The 26,349-nt window shown below is 53.6% G+C and overlaps 1 protein-coding gene across 2 annotated transcripts in view; it reads left to right on the plus strand.

Annotated features, from left to right (window-relative positions):
• Positions 1–26,349, plus strand: part of LOC122365781 (thrombospondin type-1 domain-containing protein 4-like) — a 110,115-nt gene that overhangs the window by 38,783 nt on the left and 44,983 nt on the right. Inside the window, exon 6 of one of the 2 annotated variants that reach the window (XM_043337312.1) lies at positions 174–319. In XM_043337312.1, coding sequence (XP_043193247.1) covers positions 174–319 — 146 coding nt within the window. Of the gene's footprint in view, positions 1–173; positions 320–16,506; positions 16,633–26,349 lie in introns of those variants that run through there. The other variant, XM_043337313.1, reaches the window with a different exon arrangement.

The following is a 26,349-nucleotide window of genomic DNA, read 5'->3' on the forward strand; positions in this document are numbered from 1 at the left end:
GACTCAACGCCGCGGCTTCCGTGAACTCAGCAATGTGGAAATCGGAGAATCAACATATGCTGATGGTGTGGGAGTGTTACACATGAGCCGTGCCGTCACCAGCCACCACACCCTGTTCACTGTTCAGTTCTTGTAGTATAAGATGTAATGTGACAGCGTTCCGCCGTCCGCAGAATCGCGGCCGTGCGCCCTCAGCTGCCAGCCGGTGGGGTACGCCTTCTACGTGACGCTGGCCCGCGCCGTGCGGGATGGCACGCGCTGCTCCCCCGACGGAGGACCCGACCGGGAGGACCACGTCTGCGCCGCCGGCATGTGCAAGGTAGGTCCCGACACTCACCGAGACGAGACGCAGCTCCCGGGTACGAATGACGGTTCTAGCGCTTATACTGCATAGTTACGGCGAGGTGTTAATTAAACGGTGCTGTTTATTAGTTTATCTGTTTGAATTCGTATTTCAGGAAGGCTTTAAGTAATTATTTTGTAAACTTTTCAATCAAGACCGTGAATATAATGCCTTCTAACCGATTTTAGACGAGACCAAGCCAGTCACCGGTGTCTGGTAGCCTGCATTCCGAGTACGGCATTCCTAGTGGAGGACCACGGGTGCTGATGTGGGAAAGTTCCCAGCTCTGCTGAGGTGTGGCACATGTACCAAAACATCGATCTGAGAATTTCTGGCGACCTCATCCTTATCCATGTTGCTCTAGTGTCCACAACAGCTCTGGAATGTTTGCAGGCAACTGGGAGCAGATGAAATGCTGATGCTTGTGTGCTCTATCCATTACAGCGTATATGGTAGTGCTTCTTCTGACATATACATATGTCACATAAATACTACCACATTTGGTAGTATTTAGAAGATTATGGCGCGATGAAATCCCAAAGCCAAGCGAATGAATATGTATTGTGACACTCGCCACACGCAGCCGGCTTTCAAAATATCCATCACTTGGCTTGGAAGTCTGTCGTCTATGTTTGGAGACTGGAGAGTGCCTTGGCTGTCGCCAACTCGAGGAGCAAATGCAGAGAGGCTTTTACTGAGTCCAGTCGATTATTTTCATATCTATTTAGATTGGCATTGAAAGCAATTTCAGTCCCCAGTCTGGAGTGGATCATGATATGTGAATCAACTGAAAAGTAGCAGATACATCTGTAAAACATGCCGTACCCGTAAACTGCTGCATGAATGATGTCACCCCATGTGTAACTGTAGCAGTGCATCTGTATTTTCTCCTGAACCGATCCCCTGGCACCAGAAATCGAGTAAGTATCTCCTGTGAAAGTGACTGGATTTCTTCACCTGCATAATTCATCCGACCGGTGCGTTTCAATCACACGCCCGGCCGGAGCCGAAAAGACGCGCTGTGTCGCCTCCTGGCCATCTCTCTCATCCTCGCCGCCTCGCTCCGCTTCCCTCTGTCGCCTCAGCCGCCCGCCGGCTCCCCTGGCGGCCCCGCTGAGGTGTTTACGGAGCGTCCGGCGGGCTGTCGCAGCGCCGTGCAGCGTCCCGTGCCTGCGCAGCTGCCGTATCTGTCGGCTGACGTAGCCCGGCCGGCCTCAGACGGACAGGCTCCCCTGGAGGGCGCCCGTGACCGGCCACGTCATGGCCCCATCGCTCCGGCCGTGGCCGCGTCTGGATGTCCCAGATAGCTGTGACACGTGTCAGCCGAGACGGATGGATGGCAGGCTGTTGCTAACCTAACCCTTCCCAGCCTGACTCTGCCACCGCCCCAGCCTGTCTCTCCTCTCTCTCCCTCCCTCCCTCTCCTCGCCTTCTCCCCTCTCTCTGCTCCCGCTCTCCTCCCCGTGTGATCGGTCACACCATGACAAATCGCCAGTTACCGGCCGATGCGCCGGCTGGGGCCGGCCGATGCGCCTCTCTGAGGACAATGCCGGCGGCTGGCGGCGCCGGGCCTGGGTCAGCGTCTGTCCTTGTCCCCTGGGTCACCCCGGCCCGCCAGCTGAAGGTCCCCGCCGGTGATCGGTCAGTAGGAGTGTCACCGGGGAGGGATAATCGACCGCCATCCATCAGAGCCAGGCGGCACCCATCAGCGGCCAATTGAGCCCGCTCTGCCGGCCTGCAGCGGGGTCCTAGACTGCTCCGATCAGCGCCTAACACAATCCTGGTTAAACCCGCTCCTGCTTCTAACCGCTCCTAGTCTAATCCGTTCCTGGTCTACTAGTCCGTTCCTGGTCTAGTCCGTTCCTGGTCTAATCGACTGTGTTTCACTGTGTGTGGAATGTGAATTGTCACATGGAGCTACGGAATCCAACTGGGCTTCTCTAAATGACTTAAATATCTATATTTTGAATGGCATTATGTTAGTTTTTTTTTTTTTTGCAAACAGCGCTCCGTCGATGTGTGTGGTCGGCCGTAAATGGATTCGATAGTAACAAAGCTGCGCCGCCATTTGGCATTACTCCTCCAGTATCGTCGATACATCTGGCAATTAGGGTGATTATTGCAGGAATGTGGCGCAGACGTCTCCTGACGTCATCCAAAGGGTCGTCTGCAACTGGCCGGGCGCGCTTCAGACCGTATGCGGCAAACTAGACACAAAAATGCTCCGATCGCAGCCGAGTTTCGTTGAAAATAATAGACCGGCCATTGGATGAAGGAATGCCCACAGTTCCTGAAGGCGACATAATTATGGTGTCGCATATCTCGGTTTTAGTGAGCATTATGAAATCCTGAAGTAGCGGTAGTATTATTGTTTTCTACGAAGGGTTTTCCGGACTGAGTTGTGTGAGCTGCACTGCAATCCGCTTTCAACTGGTAGCCGTAAAAAGGTGGCGACTGAGTAATGGAAGCCATTATCCATAAGACCATATTTGATTGGAAAAAATGCTTGCGGTTAGATCGACAAAGAGACTCACTGGATCGGATTTATCAGGTATCACCGTCTTAATCGCTCATGAGCTAAGATACAGCGTCATGTGCTGCTGTAATGACGTTTTTGGTAGGGCATGTATGCAACATTGCTGAATTTGAAATACTTACCTGCTCATTGAATTCAGTTCAGTTTTAGTCATTAACCCGGCAGTTGCTGGGGTATTTCGCCACCCACCGTTTGCTGGGGGGGGGGGGGGGCGTTAAACGCCCCCAGCCGATAACTCGAGAACCAATGGGCGCAGCGAAACGCACGAGGCGGCAAACGAAAGAGCGCGACGAGACGCTTCAGATGAGTACTTTAAAGTTGAATTTTGAGGTCACAGGTAGGGTCAAGGTCAGGTCAAACACCTGAAATCGGGCTTTCAGTAGCATGGACTTCAGGACTTCGCAATGGGCGCCTCTCGCCATAAACTCTGTGAAAACGGTGCACAATCCATCTTATAAGGCCTACAAGAGTGTCAGCTCCATGTAGGCGTCAGTCAAGCATAGGTCAGGGTCAAGGTCAGGTCAACCGGGTAGGCACATATCCCCGAAAATCAAAACTGATATTATCATATGATATTATATCAAAACTGATATTACACTTATCATATGTGTAATGAACTAAGGGCCGGTGATCGGATCGGACGGACGTGTTTGGATATGCTCCAGTATTTCGTTTATCATGCCGTTTGCAGACGTAACTAATTGCTGAAAAGTGAAAGATACATTCATAATTAACCATAGATTGTCTGGGTATAGTTTTTCAGTTTAACGAATCGGTCGTTTGTGAATTAAAGACACTTAAAAATAACAATATTTAGAACATTTTTGTAAAAGACGCTGTCATCCGAGCGCTACATGTCGTCTTGATTTCTCACCAAAAGTCTCGTGCATATTTTTCATGACAAACCATGTCAGAGGAGACGGTACCAAAAAGTGTTGAAATTCCGAACCCGCAGAGTATCTTCAGCGACGCACCAGAAACAAATGGCCAGAATACGGTATTGTTAGAAGACGTGCTTCCAACTAATGCCTCATCCGCTGAGAAGAAAAACATCTTCACCGAGTCTGACATTATCTTCTCTGGCCGTTTTGACCCCACCAAAGTATGCAGTGTACTTATGTCGCTGGAGGAAGCTGACCTCCGAGACCTCCGTGAGAGGCTTCACTCAGCGCTGTGTTCGGCTGTGCCAGCCGTGGCTGGTCGCCCCCTCAGCCGCCGTGTGGCCGGCAACGTCAGCGCCCTGGCAGAAGACTGCTGGGCTCTTGGCTATTCGACGGCGCAAAGATTGCTGACACAGCGTGCCGACAGCAACACGTTGAAGCCGGCTGGACGTGAGCTGCTCCCACCACCGGGCCCGATCCGCCCGTCTGTTCCAGCCTCCACCAGCCCTGACGCGTCTGCTCCAATGGAGGCGGTCATCGCGATACAGCTCAGACTAGAGCGTGAAGTAGCTCAGCTCCGCAACGGAAAAGTCGCCCTCGAAGGTCGCTTGAAAACTTTGGAATGCGAAACATCTAAACTAAGGGAGGAGTGTGCTGAGCGAGACTCCCGTATCGCTCAACTGGTGACGCTGGTGGAAGACATGTTAGCCCGTGACTCGTTCCCAGCACCACAACAAGCAGCTGCCATTCCTGGAACAGCAACTGCGCCGCATGAAGCCACGCAGGCTCAATCGTCCAGCACCAGGGCGGCCGACAGCGGAGTCACAGACTCCCAGCAGAGTCGCGCCGATCACCATGACTGTGACATAGCCGCAAAAATCGCCGAGCGTATCGACCTTCGCGCTCTGGGTGGCGCTATCGCGTGTGCACTAAAGTGGCGTGCTGGAGAGTCAGATGATGATGGTGAGTCAGATTTGCCGGCCCGGCCATCTGGACCACCGCACGGTCGTCGCGGCCCCGCCGCTCTTCCAGGGGGCGGGCCGTCTGCTCGCCCGACCGCTGCCGACTCGGAGGTGGGCTCTTGTTGCGATACGGGACCCGGTGAGTCTGTTGTGCAACGTCACGTCATGACAGGATCTGGAGCGGCCTCTTCTCTTGTGGCGAACGCTCCGTCTCATCATGGGGCTCGAAAACTTAAGTATGTGATAGAGGGGTTCCGACATGATGCCTCAGATGGAGACGTGCGTGAGCTTGTGTCATCGGTAGTCGCTAACCTCTGCACCTTCTGCCCGCTACCACGCCGTGACAACATGCCATATAAGGCATACATGATAGAGGTGGAGGCCGCAGACGAGACCTGTGTCATGAACCCGTCTCGGTGGCCTGTCGGTCTTACAGTGCGCTATAAGCCTACAGCTGCTCAGCGTCGTAAGGATTTTCGTGGCTACCCCAGGTCTGATAATCGCGCCTCTGGTCCATCAGGAGGAAGAGGAACAGCTTCAGCACCGCATGGATGCCGAGGGACAGCCGAGCCCCAACCTATTCAGGAGCCAGGCGGCGTCGGTGGACGGCACGAGGAGCAGCCTCATTGGAGCCGACGCTGGACGGAACAGTCCGGGGGACCGACCACCGGCTACGCTCAGGGACACGGCGACTGGCAGGTGGCTACCAACCGCCGCCGCCGCAGAGGCCAACGGTACACCGGCAGCGGTGGAGCCAGCCGCGCGCAGCAGACCGTCTGGACACGGAATTCTGATGCCGGGCGCTGGTCGCAGCCTGACGCCGGGCGCTGGGCGCAGTCTGGCGCCGGGCGCTGGTCGCAGCCTGACGCCGGGCGCTGGTCGCAACCTGACGCCGGGCGCTGGTCGCAGCCTGACGCCGGGCGCTGGTCGCAGCCTGACGCCGGGCGCTGGTCGCAGTCTGACGCCGGGCGCTGGTCGCAGCCTAACGCTAGGCACCTATAACTGTGAGGGATTCCTATCTGCGGCGCACTATATCGTTGATCAGCTGCTGCCAGAATGTGACATCCTGTTCCTGTCAGAAGTGTGGTTGTCTCGAGCCGAGGGGACTTACCTGTCTTGTGTTATAGGATCTCTGGATCCTGACGATTATTTCTATGAGCAACAGTTTGCAATGGAGTTACCGCCCCGTGTCAGGGAGGGTCGCCCACGGGGTGGCGTGGCTCTTATTTGCCGGCGCGGTTCGGAGCTCAGCTTCCGTGCTATTGACTGCAGCGATGCACGGCTTTGTGGAGTCACTGTGCTGCTCGCCGGGCTTCCCCTCCTCAGCGTTATTGGGTGCTACATGCCCTACTGGGATGGATCTGGTGATAATGCAGAAGAATACGCTGCTGTAACTGGGAAACTAGACGCCCTTATATCCTCTCTTCAACCCAGTGCTCCCACCATACTTCTTGGCGACTTCAACTGCGCGTTATGTCCACTGGCTCGAGAAGTACGGCCCTCAGGGTGGCACCGTCTTCATGGCTTCACTCAGCACAGTATAGTGATGCAAGACCTTTTGGACCATCATGACCTCGAAGTGGCTGAATTTGAATTCGTCCAATCTGTTGATTTTACCTACTCCCGTGCAGGTCACCGCACCCACATTGATCACATCGCTGTGCCATGTTCCCTCATACCTCATATGCTAGACTGCAGCATCTTGCCACCAGACCAGAATAATTTGAGTCCGCATTTGCCGTTAATCTGCCAGCTGGTCGTCCCTGCTCCGGTAAGCTTGAGCCTTCCCGCTCATAGTACTTTCAGTGTTATGCAGCGTTCCGATATTCTAGATTGGAGCTGCACGGAGAAGGTCAAGATGTATAAATCAACCCTTGACGAGCTGCTCACTGCCAGCCTTCCGGAATGCGGCGACTCCTTAGATGCGCTGGATGGAGCTATCTCACGCTGCCTGCACGCTGCAGCCCGCGTCTCTGGCTGCTCCAAACCACGTCTCCCGCCCAAGTCATGGTGGTCTTCTAGTGCTGCAGCCGCTCGGAATCGTTCACGATTCTGGCACCGTCTCTGGATCCACTGCGGCCGGCCCAACGCAGGAGCCGTCCGAGACTGCTATTGTGAGGCGAGGCGGTCGTATCGCCGAGCTCGTTGTAAAGCAGCAGCCCATCACATCGAGCAAGAAGCGAAACTTCTTCGTGTGTTACGCCGCGACAGGAATCAATCTGCCTTCTGGCGTCGCGTTCAGCTGGCCCGGCGGGGTGGACTCCCGGCCGTCTCCGAACGCAGTGCCGACGATTTCCGCGCTCATTTCCAGGTGGTGCATCAGGACGGTCGCGATCAGCTAAGCGACGAACAGAAGTTCATCGCCGATGCCGTTGAGTCCCGTGTGGAAGCCGCTCGCTCTGTAGTCTGCTACCGCACTGTGTCAGCAGCTGAGGTGGCCGCTCTCTTGCGCCGTCTTCATCGCGGAAAGAAGCCCGGTCTTGACGGCGTGACAGCTGAACATCTTCTGTTTGGTTGTACACCTATGCTATTATCTTTCTTGGCACGCCTGCTGTCTAGATGTTTGTCTACGTGCACTGTCCCAGCTTCCTTTACAGAGAGCATGATAGTACCACTGCTGAAGAAGACTCACCTGGACCCACACTGTCTGGACAGTTACAGACCAGTTTCTATTACGTCGTGCATCTCAAAGCTGCTTGAGCTTCTAATACTGGATGAGCTGCATTTGTCGTTCATTCCACATGACCTGCAATTTGGGTTCATTGCCAGACGGGGCACAGCAGAGGCCTCTCTTCTCGCTGCGGAGACGGTCCAGTTCAATCTTAGAAGAGGCCTTCCTGTATATGCAGCCAATTTGGACGCACGCAAGTGCTTTGACAGAATTTGGCACGACGGTCTTTTTTACAGACTTGCAAGCCACTTGAGCACCAACAGCTGGCTTCTAATTGTACACTGGTACCGTAATCTTGCTGCGAGAGTTGCATTCGGGGGAGCCATATCCGAGACCTTCTCGGTACTGAGGGGCACTAGGCAGGGTGCCATCCTTTCTCCCAGCTTCGCCAATGTGTATCTGCACCCTCTCCTGGCAGCGTTGGACGAGAATGGATGTGGCGCCTACCTGTATCAGCACCACGTTCCGGCTGTGTGCTATGCCGACGATCTGCTCCTACTGTCTGCAAACGCCCTGCATCTTGGTGGGCTGTTGGGCCTGGTTGGAGAATTCGCACAGGAATGGAGGCTTGAATTCGTTCATCCTGACCCAGAAAAAACGAAGAGTCACTGTGTCCTCTTTGGTGGAGAACTCCTGGCAAGTACACCGTCATGGGTACTGTCTGGCCAGCGGCTCCTGACCAGGTCACAATCGGAGCACCTTGGCGTGGTGCTGGACTCTCGCCTATCAGCCGCCAGTCATGTTAACCAGCGAGAAAAACGAGCACGTGCCGCCTTTTATGGCCTCACGCCCGCCGGTATGTTGAGCAAGAACCTATCTCCCGCAGACAAGGCGTATTTATGGCAGACGGTGGTCTTACCTGTTTTGATATTCGGCTGCGGCACGGCTGCCTTGCGCTCGGCTGATGTGGAACACTTAGACAAAGTGCAAGCCAGCTGCGTGAAGGCTGCGTTTGGACTTCCGCGCTCTGCACATCACTACGCCTTGATGGACGCCTCAGGTATTCCCACAGTCCAAGAGGAATTGAGAGGTGAAATCTTACGCACCTTCAGATCTGCGATGTGCACCCGCCACCGTCTACAGCAAGCCCTCATTACTTCACTGGCAAAGCTGACCCTGAATCCCAGTGAACTGGAGGGCTCATTCGTGATGCAGGTAATCGGCATGCTGAACAATGACTTCAGAGAAGTGCTGGAACTTGCCGCTGGTGGTCCGGTAGATAGTGACCGGGTTCGGACTCCTCGCATGCCAGATGGCCTGAAAGACAGCTTGAAGTTTGTTTTACAAGGCAGTTGCGAGGCATCCCGGCGACTACTAAGGCTGCTCACCTGCTACTGACCGCCCTGCAGTTGACTTGTTACACTGTGTTATTACTTATTGTTATCAATTGTCGCACAATGCGATGCTAAATAAATTATGATGATGATGATGATGATGTACGTGTTTGGCTCAAAAAGTTCAATTTAAGAAATTCATGTATCATGGTCGTGAAGTAGTCACGAAAAATTGCCAAGATTCAGTTCAAGATTATGGAAAATGCGGAAAGATAATCAATAATCGAAGACAGCCATTTGATTGATCATGGTATTGGCAGTCTAATGGCGTTTACGGCATGTCTGTATGTCTATTCTGTGATTTTATATGATTTTTTGAACATATGCCGTTTTTGGTCCAAAACTCAGAAATCATGACGTCACTAAAACCTCGATATCTCAAAAATTTTCCGACCGATTTTTTTGAAACTTTGTCACAATAAACTTCAATCAATTCCCCACAGGTACTCAAAATTTGGCGCGCCTGCGGCGCGCCGTTTTTATGCTATGGCCCGGCGAAAAAAGTGGGGGCGTTTAACGCCCCCCCCCCCAGCAACTCGCGGGTTAAATGTCCCCGTAAGTGAATCAGGCAAGAAATGCACTTTTGATGTTTATATCGCTTGTCAGCCCAGTATTAACCCGCGCCCTGGTGGGGTCTGTTTATAACGCGACCTGGTGGGGGGGGGCTATTTTTTGCCCCCCCCCTCGTATCTCCGAAACTACTGGACGGATCCGCAAAATTCAAACGGCGTTCGATAGCCCTGTCAAATTTGTCGAGGGAAACCAAATTTCATTGACCTCGGGGTCACCGATGACGTCACAGGTCAGGTCAAAGATAAAATGTTTCACCGTTCACGGGGCTTCTAGGGAAAGCGCTATAACACCGAGTAAAACGCATTTTGTCGAAAATCAGCGATAAGACGTCAGTTGTCTAGTACATATGTTGCTATTAGAGGTCACTGGTCATACCAGGTCAGGTCACAGGTCAGGTCACCAAAGGTCACCAAGGGTCACCACATGAACCCAACTTTACTAAGGTTGTGCGATGCATGTTTTATGGCCAGTTTTTCATTTCCAACCCAATGGTGTTGGTTATAAGACCATCAGGTACGGTTTAGGTCACTTTCTGGTGGAGGTCAGGTCAAGGTCAGGTCAAAAAAGGACAAATTTCAAAGTTGATATTTTTGCATAAAATGGGTATCGATTCGATGCAGCTCGTCACGGGGAGTCTAATGGTGGTCTTTGTTTTGCACTACGTGGTCTAGAATTGCTAAAAATTGAGTTTGAAAATTTGACGTCATCAATTTTGAACAGTTTTTTCGCTATAAATTCGCCAAAAAAAGAGGTATCAATCTAAAATTTGGTATGTGGATGGAAGGCGGTAAGGACTATCACATATATTCCGGTTTTTGCGAAATTCAAAAAACTTTTTGGATTTCTTGACTATTATATCCCAAAAATCTATTTTTTGATTTTTGGGGGTCAAAATAAAAAAAAATTTCAAAAATCCGAGATAGCAGTTTTGTAGCCCTGTCAATTCTACAGCTTTTATGTCCTAAACATTTTTCTGTATTTGCAAAGCTATAGGCCTGACAGCTCTTCCCGCGAAACCCTTTTTTGGGGTCGAAAACGGCAGAACATGACGTCACTCTGACGTCATTTCCGGCCAACCTATCATAGCTTTTGGAATAATTTTTGGTCACAATGTGTAAAATTGATGTCCGGGAGGGTACTGAAAGTTTGGTGACGATCGGCGCAGCGGTTCTGGAGATATATCAAAAAGTCTGGAGGGGGGGGGGGGGCAAAAAATAGCCCCCCCCCACCAGGTCGCGGGTTAAATCAAAATGTTCCGCAATCCGCACTCGCAACAAAATGTTAACCAGTTTGTTTGTTTCTCCTTTCCGTCATCAGCGTCTTGTCTCTTTTTGTTAACTCTTCGCCACTGTCGCTCCACAATGGCTCTGCGTCCAGTGTGAGCCGTTGGGGGACCGGGCGGGGGCACCGAGCCTCCTCCGTGCCCCTGCATACCGCCGGCGGCGGCCCGGAGGTCGGCCGCCCCCGCCCCCGCCCCCGCCCCCGCCCGGTGACCTTGGCTGAGGCGGCTGCATCCCGGCGATGGCAGCGGCAGCAGCTTGCCGACATGAGACGGTGACGTTCGAGCAATGCCAGCAATGTAGACTGCGGAACAACAGGGTCCCTGTGCTCCCTGGAAGTAACTATCTGGCAGCGAGAAGTGAAACACTGTGGCTTCAAGCTCTTGGATATTGTCGCTTACTGGTTAGCTATCGTTTCTCTGTGGCTTGATTTTCACGGCCTGCATTCATGCTTACTAACTTCTGACCTGCATCGTTAATACGGATAAAAAAATACGTTGTGCATCGATATTTGTAACTGGCTCGTAACTGTTTTATTCCGGCTACCAATTATGATGTATCCAAAAGAGTCGTCAGCAATCAGCATCCTTCCCCTCAGCCCACCGCGCCCTGTCCAGTGAGCGCCAGTCGTGTACCCAATGCCACCGGTGCCTGCACCTCTGTCTGTGGCCGACAATTTGTCAGCCTGTCGGTACTCGAGCGGCCCAATCAGTACCTATAGACGGCGCCGAGCGGCCGAGCGTCCAGGGCGGCGCTCGACGACCTCACAGCTCGGCCGCCCGTCGACCCCGCCCGGCCAGCCTTCATGCGGTCTCAGCGCGGCGGCCGATTTGCATGCGGTCGATCTGACGTTTGATTTGGTCCATTCAGAGGCCTATGGCGGTCGGCCGAGGCGAGGCGCCGGCTCACGGACTGTGCGGCGACATGGTCGCCGAAATAGGGAAGTCTGCGAGGTGGGGACTGGGCTGCGGATTTGAGGACTGAGTTTTGGGATGTGAGGATTAGAGAAACAGGATGACAGACAAGGGGATCGTGATGATTATGAGCTAATGGACAGAATGGACGGCACTAGTGGCGGGTCCTTGCAGGTGGTGCTCTTCAGCACGCCTTTGTCCAATGTGCATCTCTAGCGGCCTCTTGGGACGAGTGGCATACGGTCGGCTTTCCGTATGAAGACCTGTGAAAGTTGAACCTCACAGCTCCGGCGTCATGTGTGGACTATGGAGTATGGAGCCTATATACCGTTAGAAGACTTTCACAGGCTGTTCGGTAACTCAATTACCGTGAATGATTGCAAATTTCCGCGTCTGTCAGACTGTTAATTAATCATATCGGCATGCATGTATAATAGCGTTACCCCGTTAATCAGCGCTCTCGGGTTGGTTTCAGTCGGTGACGGCTCCACTAGCGGGCTGTCAGTGCCGCGCACGACTGTCTGGCCAGGCTGGTAGTAATGGCTGACTGAGACCTCTGCCGGTCTGCCTGCCTCCTATTTACTCGCCGGCGCCGATCCGAACGCTGCCACCTAATGCAAACTAATGACTTCTCCTATCCCATACCGCCGCCCACCGCCGCCCGCCGCCCGCCACCCAAACCACACACGGGCTAGCTCATGGAAGACTGCTGCACTGAGAGAGTCAGAGGGGAATGGAGATCTGACACTACCTATCGCGATCTTGCCTGACTGGACCCGGCATGGAGTTGATCTAACCAGGCTGGATGCTGCTGAGTCTGACGATTCTACAACGGACGATACTGAGTGAGCCAGCGATCCTTTCGTTCCCCTGATTCGAACGCTGAACGATCTCAATATCAGGGGGAGGGAACAGGAGCAGAGAGAAGGGCAGAGTTCCCGCCGGCCTTGCGCGGCCGCTGACGGAGCACGTGCCGGTCCTTTGACGGCTGACATCAGCAGGAGGCCGCTGACGGCGTCCCGGTCACGACCTCTGACTCACCGACCGGCCGTCAGCGCCGATAGAGTCACTGCAGAGTCACTGCAGAGGCGAGCGGCCGAGTCACGGCCGGTAACTGAGAGATGTGATGCAAAAGGAGAGTCAGAGGAAGGCGATGTAGATTGGGACATCGGAGCTGATCCGATATACTGAGATGACATGACTGATGTGTCGTGCACGCTTCATAGCCTAGATGGAGTTCCCCTCATCTCATTGATGGAAGTGAGACGTAGGACGCACTGTTGGAGAATTGACATGATTGACTTTCCTTGTCTGCGGCATGTGTATTGATGACCGTAAGGTGCAAATTCTTCCTCGTATCAAGGTCTCAGTCGTGAGTCGACAGAGATGGAAATGAGTGCCTGGATTACGCTATAGAGACGCTGATCATTCGAAGCCACGTTAGTGGACGGACGGCATTCAGTGCCGTTGTAACTCGTGCATGAAACATCTCTCCGTTGTGAGTTACATACATATGTTGAACGGTGGCGGACAGTGGACGGGGCGCCACTGACATTGGACGGTGTGACAGCAGGTCGACTGACGGGTCACGGTGTCGGCGGCCGGCTCCCCGTCTCTCCAGTCACCCCTCTCCACCAGCCGGGAGGCGCCTGCTGTGCACTGACACCATTGTGCTGTCGGCCGGCTGTCCCGGACCGGCGGAAGGCATTGTCGGACCACCTGCTCCCCAGCTGGAGCCGCTGTGACGGGACGCCGTGTCACGGCAGTCACGGAAGGTGACGGCGCCGCTCGTGCCGCCGTGACGAGGCTGTGGTGCTCGGTGGTCCTTCTCTGGGAGCTGGAGAGTCGGGGACAGGGGGGACAAGAACTCCAGACGGGATTCAGTGGCCGCATTTTGGTACGGACAGCACCTGAGTGGCTTTGAGCACTTAAGGGAAGTGTTTCTAAAAGAAGCCATAACGTGTTCTGAAAGCGAGGCGTGGTTTTAGATCGTTCCTGACCGCGAGCTACTTCATCACCAAAATGCCTGCCCTCTCCACTGCTAATGATTGCCGGGAAGCGATTAATCAGACGCAAGGCTGCCTTGGCCGGCGCTAATGACGATTCCCAGCTCTGTAAACCTCACGTTAAATAAGACGGACGATGTCTCAGCCGCGGCGGGCCAGGCAGGTTATCTGGGAGAGGGCCGGCAGTCCATGATGTCCCGACTCCGTACCACATGGCATATTTGGGAGTGTCGGAACAATGCAGTGAGTTCAGCCCATGAGTCAGACGCTCCTTATCTGGAGACCATTCGGTGGGATTAGCCATAAAAATCGACGACAACGACAGGCCCTGGGCGCCTCCTCAAGTTGCGGCCACCTATCCCGCGACATTTATATTGACGCTTATATTGCATCGAACCTTTGTTGGCACGCGTAAGCTTGGTTATGGGGAGAAGAAAAATGCCTGTAACGCTGATAAGCATTTGGTGGTGATTAAGCGCTGCAATGCTCTGTGGGATGCCTTTGTTGAATGCATGTATTTGGTGTATACCTATAACCGATGCGGCGTTACGTATCCAGTCCCTCAGGCCAGGTGCATGGACCACATCCAATGGCTCAGACCTGACACCTAGTGGTCAGAACTAGAAGCTCCAGTTCATCACCGCGCCGCCTGGGCCGTCGGAGCACGAGCCGTCCCAAAATAGTCCCGTAACCGTTCACGATCTCACTAAACGTGCCCGTAAACTGGAGCCGTCCTGATCTGACTGCAGTTTATGAGCGTCGCCCTGTTAGCAGCTCGGCGTGCCGTTGATGGCCCAAACGTCAACACCGCACTGCTGACCCCGCGTGACCCGCGCCGTAAAAACTCGACCGGTAACTCTACGCCTGTGCCTGATAGGGTGCGGGTTGACGGAGCCGCATATCGCCGCAGTGACAGCCCATCGTTTCCGACGGCATTATGCAGGAGCCATCAGCCTTCTCCTCAATCAGGAGATGTTTCCCGGAGCTCCGCTGACCTGATCAGCGCTGCTGACCCGAGGGCGTTGACCTCAGTGACCTGTGGCACCGGGCGCCGGCCCGACGGGAATATGCAGATTGCAGAGTCGTTTAGTGTCAAAATAGATGATCCGGGATGGATGTACGACTAGTAATGTACTGCTGATATACTCAGCTAGGGCACGCACATGGGACGGAGCTTTGATATCGACTGCGTTCAATATCGAGCGCATCTGTCGATAAGTAGATTGTGGCTTTGTTACTCTGCCTGTAGATTGTGGCTTTGTTATTGTGCATTACTACGTCAGCCCGTAGGCCATTGACCTCTCACTCGGCTCTCGAATTCTCGGGAGTGCTGACTGACCGACCACAGTGACCAGCGGACTTTTTACCGTGGATATTGGAGCCCGCGGTCAGCTATAGGAGAGCTGTGTTTCACCCCTTTCGTCTCGTGTTTCATTCACGATAACCGGCCTTTTAAAAACGGCACTGCCTGACAGCAGTATTTGCCCTTTCTGTTTTTTTTTTCGGGTGAGATAAACAACTAGCCAATCTAAGTGCACTTTCACCATGGTGAAACCTAGACATATCATTTACGCCCAGCAGAAACAGATTCGTAACATGTTGACTCGGGCAATGCTTTTCGTCCACTTTCCAGTTTGTTGAATGTTTCTGAGAGCGACTCCCAGGTTCGTTACATTATTTGAAGTTTGCATGAACTTTCCATCTCAGGGATATTAAATGTTCCGTTCTCCTCACTTTACCGGGAAGCGGTGAATCCACTCCCGACTGCCCATCTCTTCACAACTTGTCTCATAACGCTCCAACATGATTGATGAGCGTCTTCATCATATTGCGCTGCGCCGACGAGCTACTATATCAGCCAACTTCCAGCACCCGGTTACTGAGCAGGGCCGCGGGACTGACCTGGTGCCTCAGTGGGTCATCGCCGCCAATCGGGTCACTGGGAGAGACAGAGAACGCCCGATGCTAGATGAACAGACGAAGGATGGCTTTGGCAAATAACTGAGCTCACGTGTGGAGGTGAACCCGACTGGTGTGTTGCTAAGGGGAGAAGTAGGCTGTGACGTCATATTCCTGATCGGCGTGCCAATACCGCCAGCGGCACGTAACACGCGTGTTTGGGATGTTTTGAACATGACGAGCTCGTGGTCGATAGCAGTGGTACGGTTCTGGGCCCGAAATGTGCGCATTTTCCTGATTACCGTCTTACTGCGATCAAGTTTAGTTTTGAACACTGAACTATTTAAACATGAAATGCATAATGCTTGACCGTCCCGACCAATGTCATCCTAATCATCAGCTGCTTTGGCTATTGGCATGCATACCTACATACTTGAGATGCCAGCGGTATGCTTATTTAAATTTTACTGCAAAAACTTAACTCATTAAAGAAGCATCTGCCTATTTGAGTCTCGATATCGCATACCTCATTCTCCAAATTAATGCTTTGTGGTTGATATGGGGTTGGATCTTATATGGCCGGGCAGGGAGACCACCTTCCACGGAACCGTATACGCCTTATCCAGCAGATCGGCCCGATCATTTACATATCATTTTGATATGGCAGTCGTCACACATGCACATGGCTGCACTCTATCATACGCGTTTTATGCGTTTCCATACACATGTGCCGGACGGGTTTTGAGCTCATCAGCATGCGAAATGGAATATTGCACGCGCTGATTTCCATCCACTTTTCCCGAAGCCCTGAAGTTGGCGCGTTTCTTTGACAAGTGACCTCTCTGAAACGGTGTCTGGCTTGTTCTGCGTGTGTTTACAAGCGGACTGCATTTTCCAACAAGGTCACGTTTCAGCTCGCTGGCGTGTACCCTGGCTCCGGAACCAAGCGGCGACCTTTTCTTCCGTCACGATTTCGGAGACTGCAACGCCGTCTCGGGCAGTAGCACGGTAACCGTTGGTAGTTCGACGTTCGGCCGCCAGGGGCGCCCGGGTCGCCGTCGGCGGCCGGTTCGGTCGGTCGGCCGGCGCGCTCAGGTGCAGGTCGCTCGGTCGAACAGTCGGCGGCGGTGGTGGCACATGGGCAGGTCGTGCCCGGGGCATGGTGTGAGGTGCGACAGGACAGCGCGCACTCTGAAGATGACGCCCCGCTGGCTGCTGCTGCTGGCGCTTCTGGTAGGTGCAAACCCCTGAGATGTAGCCCACTTGATCGGCTTCGTGACTATTCTACTCTGCGATTGAGTGTTGACGATGGTCGCCCAAAAATCACAGTTGCTTTATGAACTTCAGCTTTTTTGGTTTTATGTTGGCTTGAGTGTATCGAAGCGCCAGACTGGTCTCAATCATATTTAAGATGCAGACTGAAGTTTTTAGAATGAACGTCATAAATTAAACGGAAAATGTTCATTTAGAGTAATTCAAGTATGCATTAAAAATTTACTGGATATTACAATATTCTTCTGATGTATTCACTGAACCCTTCTGGCCCCGGCAGCAAGTTGCTAAGACTTTTTGTTTAAATTTCATTAGAAACAATTTTGGTAATATCTTACGCGTTTAGTATAGTTCTCCTTCTCCCCGCTTGCTCAATACCGTGCTAGCCCTTACGAGCTTAACACTATCAGACACAGAAGACGGCTTAGTCACACGTTCTTTCGGCCTTAATCGGCCTTATCAGCGTCCATTTTCGTTCCCGCGCCGTTCCCTATCTGTCTCCTGCACGGGCCAGTGAGCTCTCCGTCGCGTGCCCATCAGATGGGCTCGTATAATTCCTCCCGCAGACGAGTTTCTGCCGTCCCATTGTGGTCGACGATTGGCGATTACTGTTGGATCTATAGATGAGTGTTTTGTACTTCGATGACATCAGATGATTGCCGTTTTGAGATCGTGTCAGCAATTAATGATCTTTTGTCGGGTGTATTTGTTTTCCGAGACTGCGTAGGCATCAAACCGGTCGGAGGATTGTTTTTCCAATTGTGTGGTCTCTCGATCAATCTCGTAAATCGGTCCTCTTATCAGATTATTGCTTGACAGAACGCACACACGCGCATTTGTCTTTGCCCCTGCCATCGTTTTCGACATTTATAAATGTCAAATAGTTTTGTGGTGCATCCTAACATTTTTGCAACGAGGGAGATGCAGTAATGTAGTAGCTTTCTTCTACCGGATGATTACGTTACGGCACAAACCTATAGCTCAATTGAACCTCTATGGCTCGTTCTAATCAATTCGCGCTGTTTGTTTCTACTCACGCTCAGTGCAGGCATCTGGTGCTGTAGGAGGCGGTTCCCCATCCCGGCCCGGGGTAACGGGACCGCTGCCGGTGATCAGACGAACGCCACACTGCAGGGTGACATCGCTCACGACCGATCTCTGGCAGTCGGAGGGAGGGGGCGCCGATCTCCGCCGATCGGAGGGAGGGGACGCCGCGGCCGTCTGGCCAAATGTTTCCAGATAAATAGCAGGGACGTGCCATCGCGCGCACGGAGTCGGCAGCTGGAACTGTGTGATGACGTGATCGATACCGGTTCCTTGAGGTCGGGTTGCCAGGCGCCTTCGCCGATAAATGATTTCCTACTTTTATTCTGCGGATTTTTAAGCGCGGGACTGGCCTGAAACGGATCTCATTTGCGGGCCGTTTGCTGCCAGTTCGGGTGGCCTTCAGTGCCGGCGCTTGGTCCTTATCTCTGTGAGACCAGCGATTATTGCCATTGGTTCGGCTGTGCGGCAGGCTGGCCAGTGTTGTCCGGTGTGGTGAGATTACTGCGCCAGTACTGCAGAGTTGCCCGGTCATGGTGCGAACATTACCGACATCTCACAGCTGACTGAGCCGCCACCGGGCGTCATCGAGCCGCCTTGACCGCCAATCCCTCTCCTCCTCTCCTTTCCCTCTCCTCCCTCTCCCTCGCCTCTCCTCCCCCGCGAATCCCCGCTCCGCCCCCGCCTCGTTCACGGCACGTGCGGTGGCATTGTCACAGCGGCATGCTGTGCACTGGGCACTGTTCTCTGTGCACTGTGCAGCCGCCGTGGGCCGGTATGGCACTGCTCCCCGTTCCCCGCACCAGGTCACAGCGGTGGTCGGTCTATCGGCTGATGAATTCGTGACGCGCCGGTTGAAAAGGCGGCACATGTCTTTGCACGTCTGTCGGGATATAAGACACTTATGTGTCTAAACCAGTAAAACGCCTTTTGGGCGAAGAACGAGCGAGCGAGATAGTGAGCCCTGCACGTGCGGAAGGGCGAGAGGGTGCTTCCAACGGGCTTGTGCAAAGCATCCTTCTAACCGGTCGCTAGCGGTGTGCCAAATTTGAACGCAATCGGCCCAGCCGTTCCTGAGATCTGGAAGCGGCATTCTGCACGTGCGCACGTGCAAACGGGGTCCAAAATGACTTTTGCACGGCACCCTACTAACTGGTCCCCAACCGTGTACCAAATTTGAGCGCAATCGGCCCAGCCGTTCTCGAGATCTGGAAACGCCCCCTGCACGTGCGCACGTGCAGTAGCACCCTAACCGCAACACATGGGAATGCATTGCCTGGTGGGTGCCTACCTGTATGCCAAGTTTCAGCGAAATCGCCCCAGTAATTACCGAGCTACTGAAATGGGAACAAATTTGGCACCTCTTATTGTTGTATTTTGCACGTGCAGTGGGGGTCACTCACATAGATGAAAAGTATCCGACCTTTGGAAGAAGGGATGCAGCTACCCTATAAAAATGACCGCAAGACAATCGCTCAAGCCGCTGCTGAGATATGGGCCTCTCAAAATCATTACTTTTGCAAAACTGCTTGAACACCCTTGACTTTTCACGTGGCACGTGCCACGGCGGTCACTGAGATGTATCAAAAGTAGTCAATTACGGGGTAGAAGGGATGGGGCTACCCAACAAAAAAGACTGCAGGCCAATCGGTCCAGCGGTTGCTGAGATATAAGCCTCTCAAAAGCGTTACAGGCCGGGCCGGGCCGGGCCGGGCCGGGCCGGGCCGGGCCGGGCCGGGCCGGGCCGCTCATACTGAGATTTTTCCGTTATATTGAAAAGACTCACTTCGCTCGCTGCGCTCGCTCGCTCGTAATAATTGGCTAAATAAATGGGCTCAGTGAGTCATTCAAGCACTGCTACGAGGATGGAAATGTTGTAGTTCCTCCAAACAGGCTATTTCATATTTCATTCAGGGAACACTGTTCTCCCCACTTCAAAACATCATGCATGTTTGATTTGTCATTCGTAACGTGGTAATCACGACTTGTTTATGACGTTTTTAAACATACCATACGCGGCTCACATTTGTATCAATTAGCCATAGGTCAATCATCCGTCACTCTAATTGTCTTGATCATTACTACCACCCTATTTTACAATCATTTACCATTCATACCGAAACTCTTCCGGGTTTCGATAGCGGTTGGAATCAACTATCGCATCATTAATGTTGGGTCAATCGGAGTTCGGAACATTGCATCGTGGCAAAGTCCTATCGTCAGCTGCAGCGCCCATAATTTCAGCTCCATTGCCTGTCTTACGTTGACGGTAAGGAAATTGCCGACGTCCCCTAACTTACGCGGTCGTAATGCACCGTGCGATGTCACCCGTCCCGCCAACACGGGTTATCCGTGCCCGTTCCCTCGGCTGACGGAATGGTCGCCGACTGGATGCCGATGTCGGGACACGACCGGACACGCCCGTCAACATCGTGTACCGTGTCGGCCCGACACAGACTGGTGACAGGTCGGCGGGGCAGCAGCGCGCGTCGCGGGGCCGCTGAGCGGCTCTAATTTACCTGGTCAACGCGGTGGTGACACTCATTTTACAGCACTTTCGGAGATTGTGTGGCGTTTGCCGAAAAAATGTCAAACTCGTTCTGACCCAGTGACCTGGTGGTGTTCGGGTCAGCTGATCGCCGGCCGGCTGACCTGCGGGTCACGTGTAACGAGGCTGGATGCCGGGGAGTTGTGTTACACTCGGCGGCGGTGCAGGCGGTGCTCTGGGCGGGTGTGGACAGGACCAGGCTGACCCGTGCAGGGCCGACCCGGGCCGAAAGGCGAGACCGTGTTCGGTCTGCGGCAAAGAGCGAAGAGTGGGCGATGAAGGTGCAGTCGCTTTGAGGTTCAGGCAGGATACTCTGAGATGGTGTCAGAGATTGATTGATGAACTTCATCAGAGAGGTGTTCTGGTGATGCAGCACCAAGCGGAGGCCGGCAGTCCATCGGTCACTGAGGTCTCTGGATAGGGGGTAACAGAGGCTTTGTCTGTAGAAGAATGTAACTGTCGGACACTGCCCCCGATCAGTCAGTCCGCCCAGTGCTCCTCCCACCGGTCATCGATGCCGTTTCTGGAGAGTGAAGGGACCTGCCTGACCGCCAGCCGTCGCCTCAGAACACGTCTGACGTCCCACCGGTCACTGATATTATCGAGAGAGTGAGGTGACAATTTGACAGTCAGTCGCCTTACCTAGGTACTCCTCCCACTGCACTGGCCACCTTGGTCTTTTATCTGCGGAGAGGGAGGCGACTGAGGCCCTGTCTGCGCAGTGAGGTGACCTGTCCGACAGTCGGCCGTCAGCGCGGTCCCTCCCCCGCTCCGGCGGCTGAGTAACCGTCCCGGCCCGGCCGGCTCGCGCCTTACCGGGCCGTCATTAGTGATTCATCGACACCCAATCGTGCCGAGAATCGTGTCTCGCCATTACGGTATCCCGCGTATGGCCAATGTGGGCATCAGTGGCGTGAACGGCACGGGTACGGCTGCACGGCGCACGTCCCCCTCCGAGCCATCACCGCCCCCGCAGGCCCCCCCCCCGTCGGCCCGTGCTGGGGACGGCTGAGGGTGGTGAGCGCTGGGGTTGAGGTCTGAGAGACCGGCGGACGGCAGGCGGCGGAGGCGTTCATGAGGAATGGATGAGGCTCCGTCCACCGATGATCTGACTCACCACCTTCTCCTGGCTACCCTGGCGGGCCCTGCGGCGCATTCGGCGTGTTTGAGTTTGGGGCGGGCCGTCGGCTCGAATTCGGCACTGCTGCTGACTGCTGAGTCAGGGAGCGGGCCGCCGACTCGGAGTGGCACCCCGTCCCGTCTCGGCCCACTGAGTCACGGTCGGACCGAGACGCGCGCCTAACCAGCGCCATGTGCCGGGCGAGGATTGGGTGTTTTATTGTCCCTCCCGTCTCGGCCCGGTCCGTATTGTGCCGTGGCCCTGACGTGCGCGCTGGCCGGCTGACTGCCGACAAGCAATGGCTTTTTCAGTTGTAAATATGGCGAGCGGCCGGCGGAGGTCTGAGGGGCTCAGCGGTCCGTTCAGTGACGGGGTGTTTTAGCGGGATGACGCCGGGGTCTTTGGTGGGTGCGCGGTGTATTTGGAGGCTGGGAGTGAGTGTCGGGGTGGTGTACCGCCACACCGCGAGACGGATTCAGTTCTGTCGGAGCTGGAGAGAGGGGCTTTTACGCTCGGTGCCAACTGACCGCCATTCTGCCCATGTCAGCTGCTGGCTGACGAAGGTGCTGTTTTACAAACCATAGATAACCTTCCATGGAATGGGAACACGTCTGCTTTATGTTTTCGGCCGCCAGGTTTGATGGATGATGCTCCTGATGTTATTGTAACGCTGGCGGTTACATTTTGCCAATTTTACGGACCTCAACATAAGACTACAACTCAACCCCGCGGCGCGACTCAAAGAAGAGGATACAAAATGTAACGTTAATGCGGTTACATTTTCTATCATTTTTTGCAAATAGCATCATTGGCTGCAACGGAGACCTTTTTCTAACTTCAATTCCGTTCTGTTCCTGGCTGCAAACACGGGCTACGACGCTACGGCTGATCAGCGTCCCATCTGGCCACCAGGTCCCCCACCGCGCCGAGATACCGAAAACATCCATTTTTAGCCCGGCCACATCGTCAAAAGGGTGTCGGAGCGGCATAACGGGCTTAGTACCGTTATTCGAGATCCGGGATCGCCGCCCGTCTGCTGAACAACAACTCTTACAAGCAGCGTATTTCTCGGTTCTAACATTTCAAACGTTTCGGCACAAAAGCAAACTGCTTCAAACAGACACCCGCCACGACAGCTGCGCGGCGTCAGCGGCCAAAAGCGGTCATAACAGCCGACCGCCGACAGGGCGCGAAGAGGGGGGACGGCCCGGTCACACGGTCGCGCATAACGGTACAGCACCTGCGCGGCCGGGCAGCCGGCACCGGCGTTGTCATGACAACGGCCCCTCCGGAGGCTGCGCGTCAGAAAACGGCGGAGTAAGGTCGACCAGCCTGTATAAATCTACATGAGATTCAACCAAACTGAACCGGCCAGCGAGACCAGCCAGCGGACTGACGTCAAGGTCGACAGAACGTGCAGAACCTATTGGAACCTAACCCTTCGAGAGAACCGGCGGACAGCAAAAAAGGGGCGGAGCTAGGGACGAGCACCAGAGAAGAGCCCCAGGGCAAGTGCAGGCAGAACGGAGAGGGCATGGGAGAGGAGCAGTCAGTCAGGACGGGAGGAGAGGGGCAGTCAGTCAGGACCGGAGGAGAGAAGCAGTTGGGACGGAGGAGAGGGGCAGTCAGATCGACCGGGAGGAGGAAGGCGGCCGCGCTGGAGGAGCAGGAGACGAGATTGCCTGGGTAGCGGGATCGGCGCGGTGGAGGATGGCTCCGTGACCCGTGCTGCTGAGAGTTGACCGGAGGATGAGGACCGAGCTGCTGGTAGAACCTCTGGAGCTGCCCGTCTGCGCCGGGGCCCCGCCCGTCTACTCGTCTCGATGCCGCCCTCGTCAGCCAACCGTCAGCCCAGTGCCCCAGCGAGCAACTGTACGAGATTCGGCAGCCACCACCAAGTAAGGTCAGCACTCAGCACCGGTGACACTTAAGTCTGCTAGCCCGTCTCATCCTTACCCTGTGCCCCTGTCTGCCACCCTGGTTCTCTCTCTCCCTGAGTTTTTTTTTTGGCATAATTAGTTTAATGATGGGCCTGATTAGAGGGGGCAGTAGCGTATGTGTGAGGGTATGTGAGTGTGGTGTGTGGGATGATTGATGGGGCCATTAGCGGGGTCACAGCGGCGGTGCGCCCTGGCACCTGGCGCTGTGACGTGGCGTCAGGACCGGGCTCTGCTCCGCTCGTCAGGTCAGAGGCGCCCACCGGCCGTTAATCTCTGAAGGGGGGGGGGGGGGATTGAATGTTAACTGCCTGCGCGCATTCATCTGACCGGCATTTCGTACGGCCACCGGGTTTGATTGCAGCTCGTCATTGCTTTTGTTTTATCATTGCTTTTAGGGTTTGGTTGCTTTTGGTTCATCATTCGTGTCACCACCTCTAAAGTCCAAGGTGAACTTGATTATTGGCGCGGTTCAACATTTGATATAAACTTCATTAGCATTGTTCTGCTTAAAAACTTTCTGACTGTTTTCATCCTTTGCCTTTGTGAATAAAAACGGGGATAGTGAAACGATTCTTTCAGAGGTCATTGGGGAAATATGATAACGGTTGGGGATCGATTGGGAGACTAAAACATGTCCATGGTCGGGTGAGGGTGCTTCCGTGGGTTTTGCCAACAACAATACTGAAGGGACACCGTATGGGTATTATCGGGTCACACTTGGGTCCAATAATCACGAGGAATCCGGTTGCGAAAATGATTCGTTTCAAATCGGCGTCCATGCTAGCGGAGCGGCCGAACCGGCCGAACGACGGTTCACTGAGATCATGTAGTTGGTCGTCCCGGGAGCAGCTGGTGACGGCGCTCCCGTAGTTAAAGGCACCTGCATTAAGTCGCTGTTCTCTGCTGTTTTTTTTTATTCAATTTGTTTAGTTCATTCAGCCTATCAGTTGCAAATCATTGTTAGTGTATTTATCGATTTTTTCATTCATCCATGTTCATCATTTTTGCTGTGAATTCTGCTTAGGATCAGTAGGGAAGTTTTTTTTTAATTCAGTTTCCAGTGGATTCAGCTTATCACTTGAAAATTATTGTCGTTTCAGTTATCAACATTTTACGTTAAGCACTTTGGTATTGCAAATATCTCGGTTTAATTTCGGATTAGAATCAATAGCTAACAGTCGTATTATATGGTCAGCTAGAGTTCAGGTAAAAACGTGTTAGGTCATTATCTGAAATGTCCGTTCGTGCCTCATCACCCTGCGCTTTGTATTTTGCCGTGTCGTTTCGTCGTATGGAATAATGTAAATGAAATAGACGTGCTTATGGTTAACTTGAAATTGTAATTATAGTTCGGTCTCCAAAGTTAAGTAGAACGTTTGATGGGAAGCAGTCCAACTTCCTATTCTTAATTCATGAATAGCTCGATATCGCCTCGATCGACTTACAGAATTGCTTTGCGATTAGATTCCTTACGACACGGCAAAAATGCAGTAGTACGCTTCACATTTATATCATGAGCTGTACTGGTGATTTAGTTATAGGATTATTCAAGAAAAAAAATAGGAACAATCGCGTGCCATTAATCACTCAACCCGCGGCCGGGTGGCGACGGTCAGCTGCGCTCTCGGGAATAATGAGGGGGACGGTCTGCCGCACGGGGAGGGATCAGACGGCCCGGGCTGAGCAGCCAGCGGATTAGCGAGTCAGAGCGGGACGGATGGCTGGGCGCGCGTCGGGGGCGTGTCGGGGCCGTGCTAGGTCATTGACAAACAATTACGCTGTCAAAGAACGATTGAACATGGACTTTTGTTTGTAAAGGAGGAGATCAATGTGGTTAGTTGTTCAATTAGGGCATAGCATTAGTTGAGAACGAAACGACGGCTTCAATTTTACTCGTTCCTTGTTAATTGGTTCAGATGTTCGTCAAAGGTCTGGATAATCCGATTAAACCCGAGAACCATTCAAGTCATCTAGTATTTAACGGACATTAAAGCTGACCCATTCTCACAGTGCATTCAAGCATGTGTGTGAATAATCGACACCGCCGCCTTCCCACCTGTTGTCCTCGTCAAGTCTGTCGATAAGTCGTCTGCCTGTCAGTCTGTCTGTCTGTCTGTCTGTCTGTCTGTCTGTCTCTCTGTCAGCCCGTCTGTCTGTCGGTCTGGCCTGTCAGTCTGTCAGTCTGTCGGTCTGCCGGTCTGTCTGTTTGTCTGCCTGTCTGCCTGTCTGTCTGTCTATCTGGCTTTTTGCTAGACCGACGGTCGATCAGTCCATCGGTCAGTCCATGGTTTAGTCTGTTGTTCGGTCAATCATGTCGGTCTGCCAGCCCGTTCGTCTGTTTATTCGTCAGATTGCACGTCATCCAGTCGGTGAGGGAGTCGACCTGTCTCGTTAGCCACCCCGTCGCTTTGTCGGTCCAATTGTCTGCACGTGCTTCTGTCAAATGGGTTAGATTGTCGGTCCGTGGATTTGTCAAAATGTCGATCGGTGCGTCTGTTGACCGTTCAGGAATGTCTGGCGGTCTGGCTCCTCTTCCCTGCAGTCAGCCCTTCCCTAAAAACGCTCACATCATCCACTTCCCTCGTCTCTCTCTCTCTCTCTCTCTCTCTCTCTCTCTCTCTCTCTCTCTCTCTCTCTCTCTCTCTCTCTCTCTCTCTCTCTCTCTCTCTCTCCCCCCCCCTCTCTCTCTCTCTCTCTCTCTCTCTCTCTCTCTCTCCCTCTCTCCTTTATCTTTCGCCTTCCCGTTCATTTTGCCCTGAAAGGTCCCTCCATTGCGAGTGGTGTCGATTGTTTACATAACACGGAAGGAATCACGATTGTAAATGATCAGTACGATAGGTGTCCAGCGCGCCGCACTCATAATAGTGTGTCGTCGGGTCAGATGGAAGCGGTCCCCGCAGTCGAGCAGTCATCGTGCCGGGCCGGCGCCCGCCCCGATAATCCTCATTGTCCGCTCGGGTCGCGGCGGCGACAGGTCATTAGCGCATACCAGCCGGCCGGCGCCGGGTCAGGACACGCCGCCGTCT

The sequence above is a fragment of the Amphibalanus amphitrite genome, unplaced genomic scaffold (assembly GCF_019059575.1).
Source record: "Amphibalanus amphitrite isolate SeventyFive unplaced genomic scaffold, NRLGWU_Aamphi_draft 000763F_arrow, whole genome shotgun sequence".
In the NCBI taxonomy this organism is placed as follows: Eukaryota; Metazoa; Arthropoda; class Thecostraca; order Balanomorpha; family Balanidae; genus Amphibalanus; species Amphibalanus amphitrite.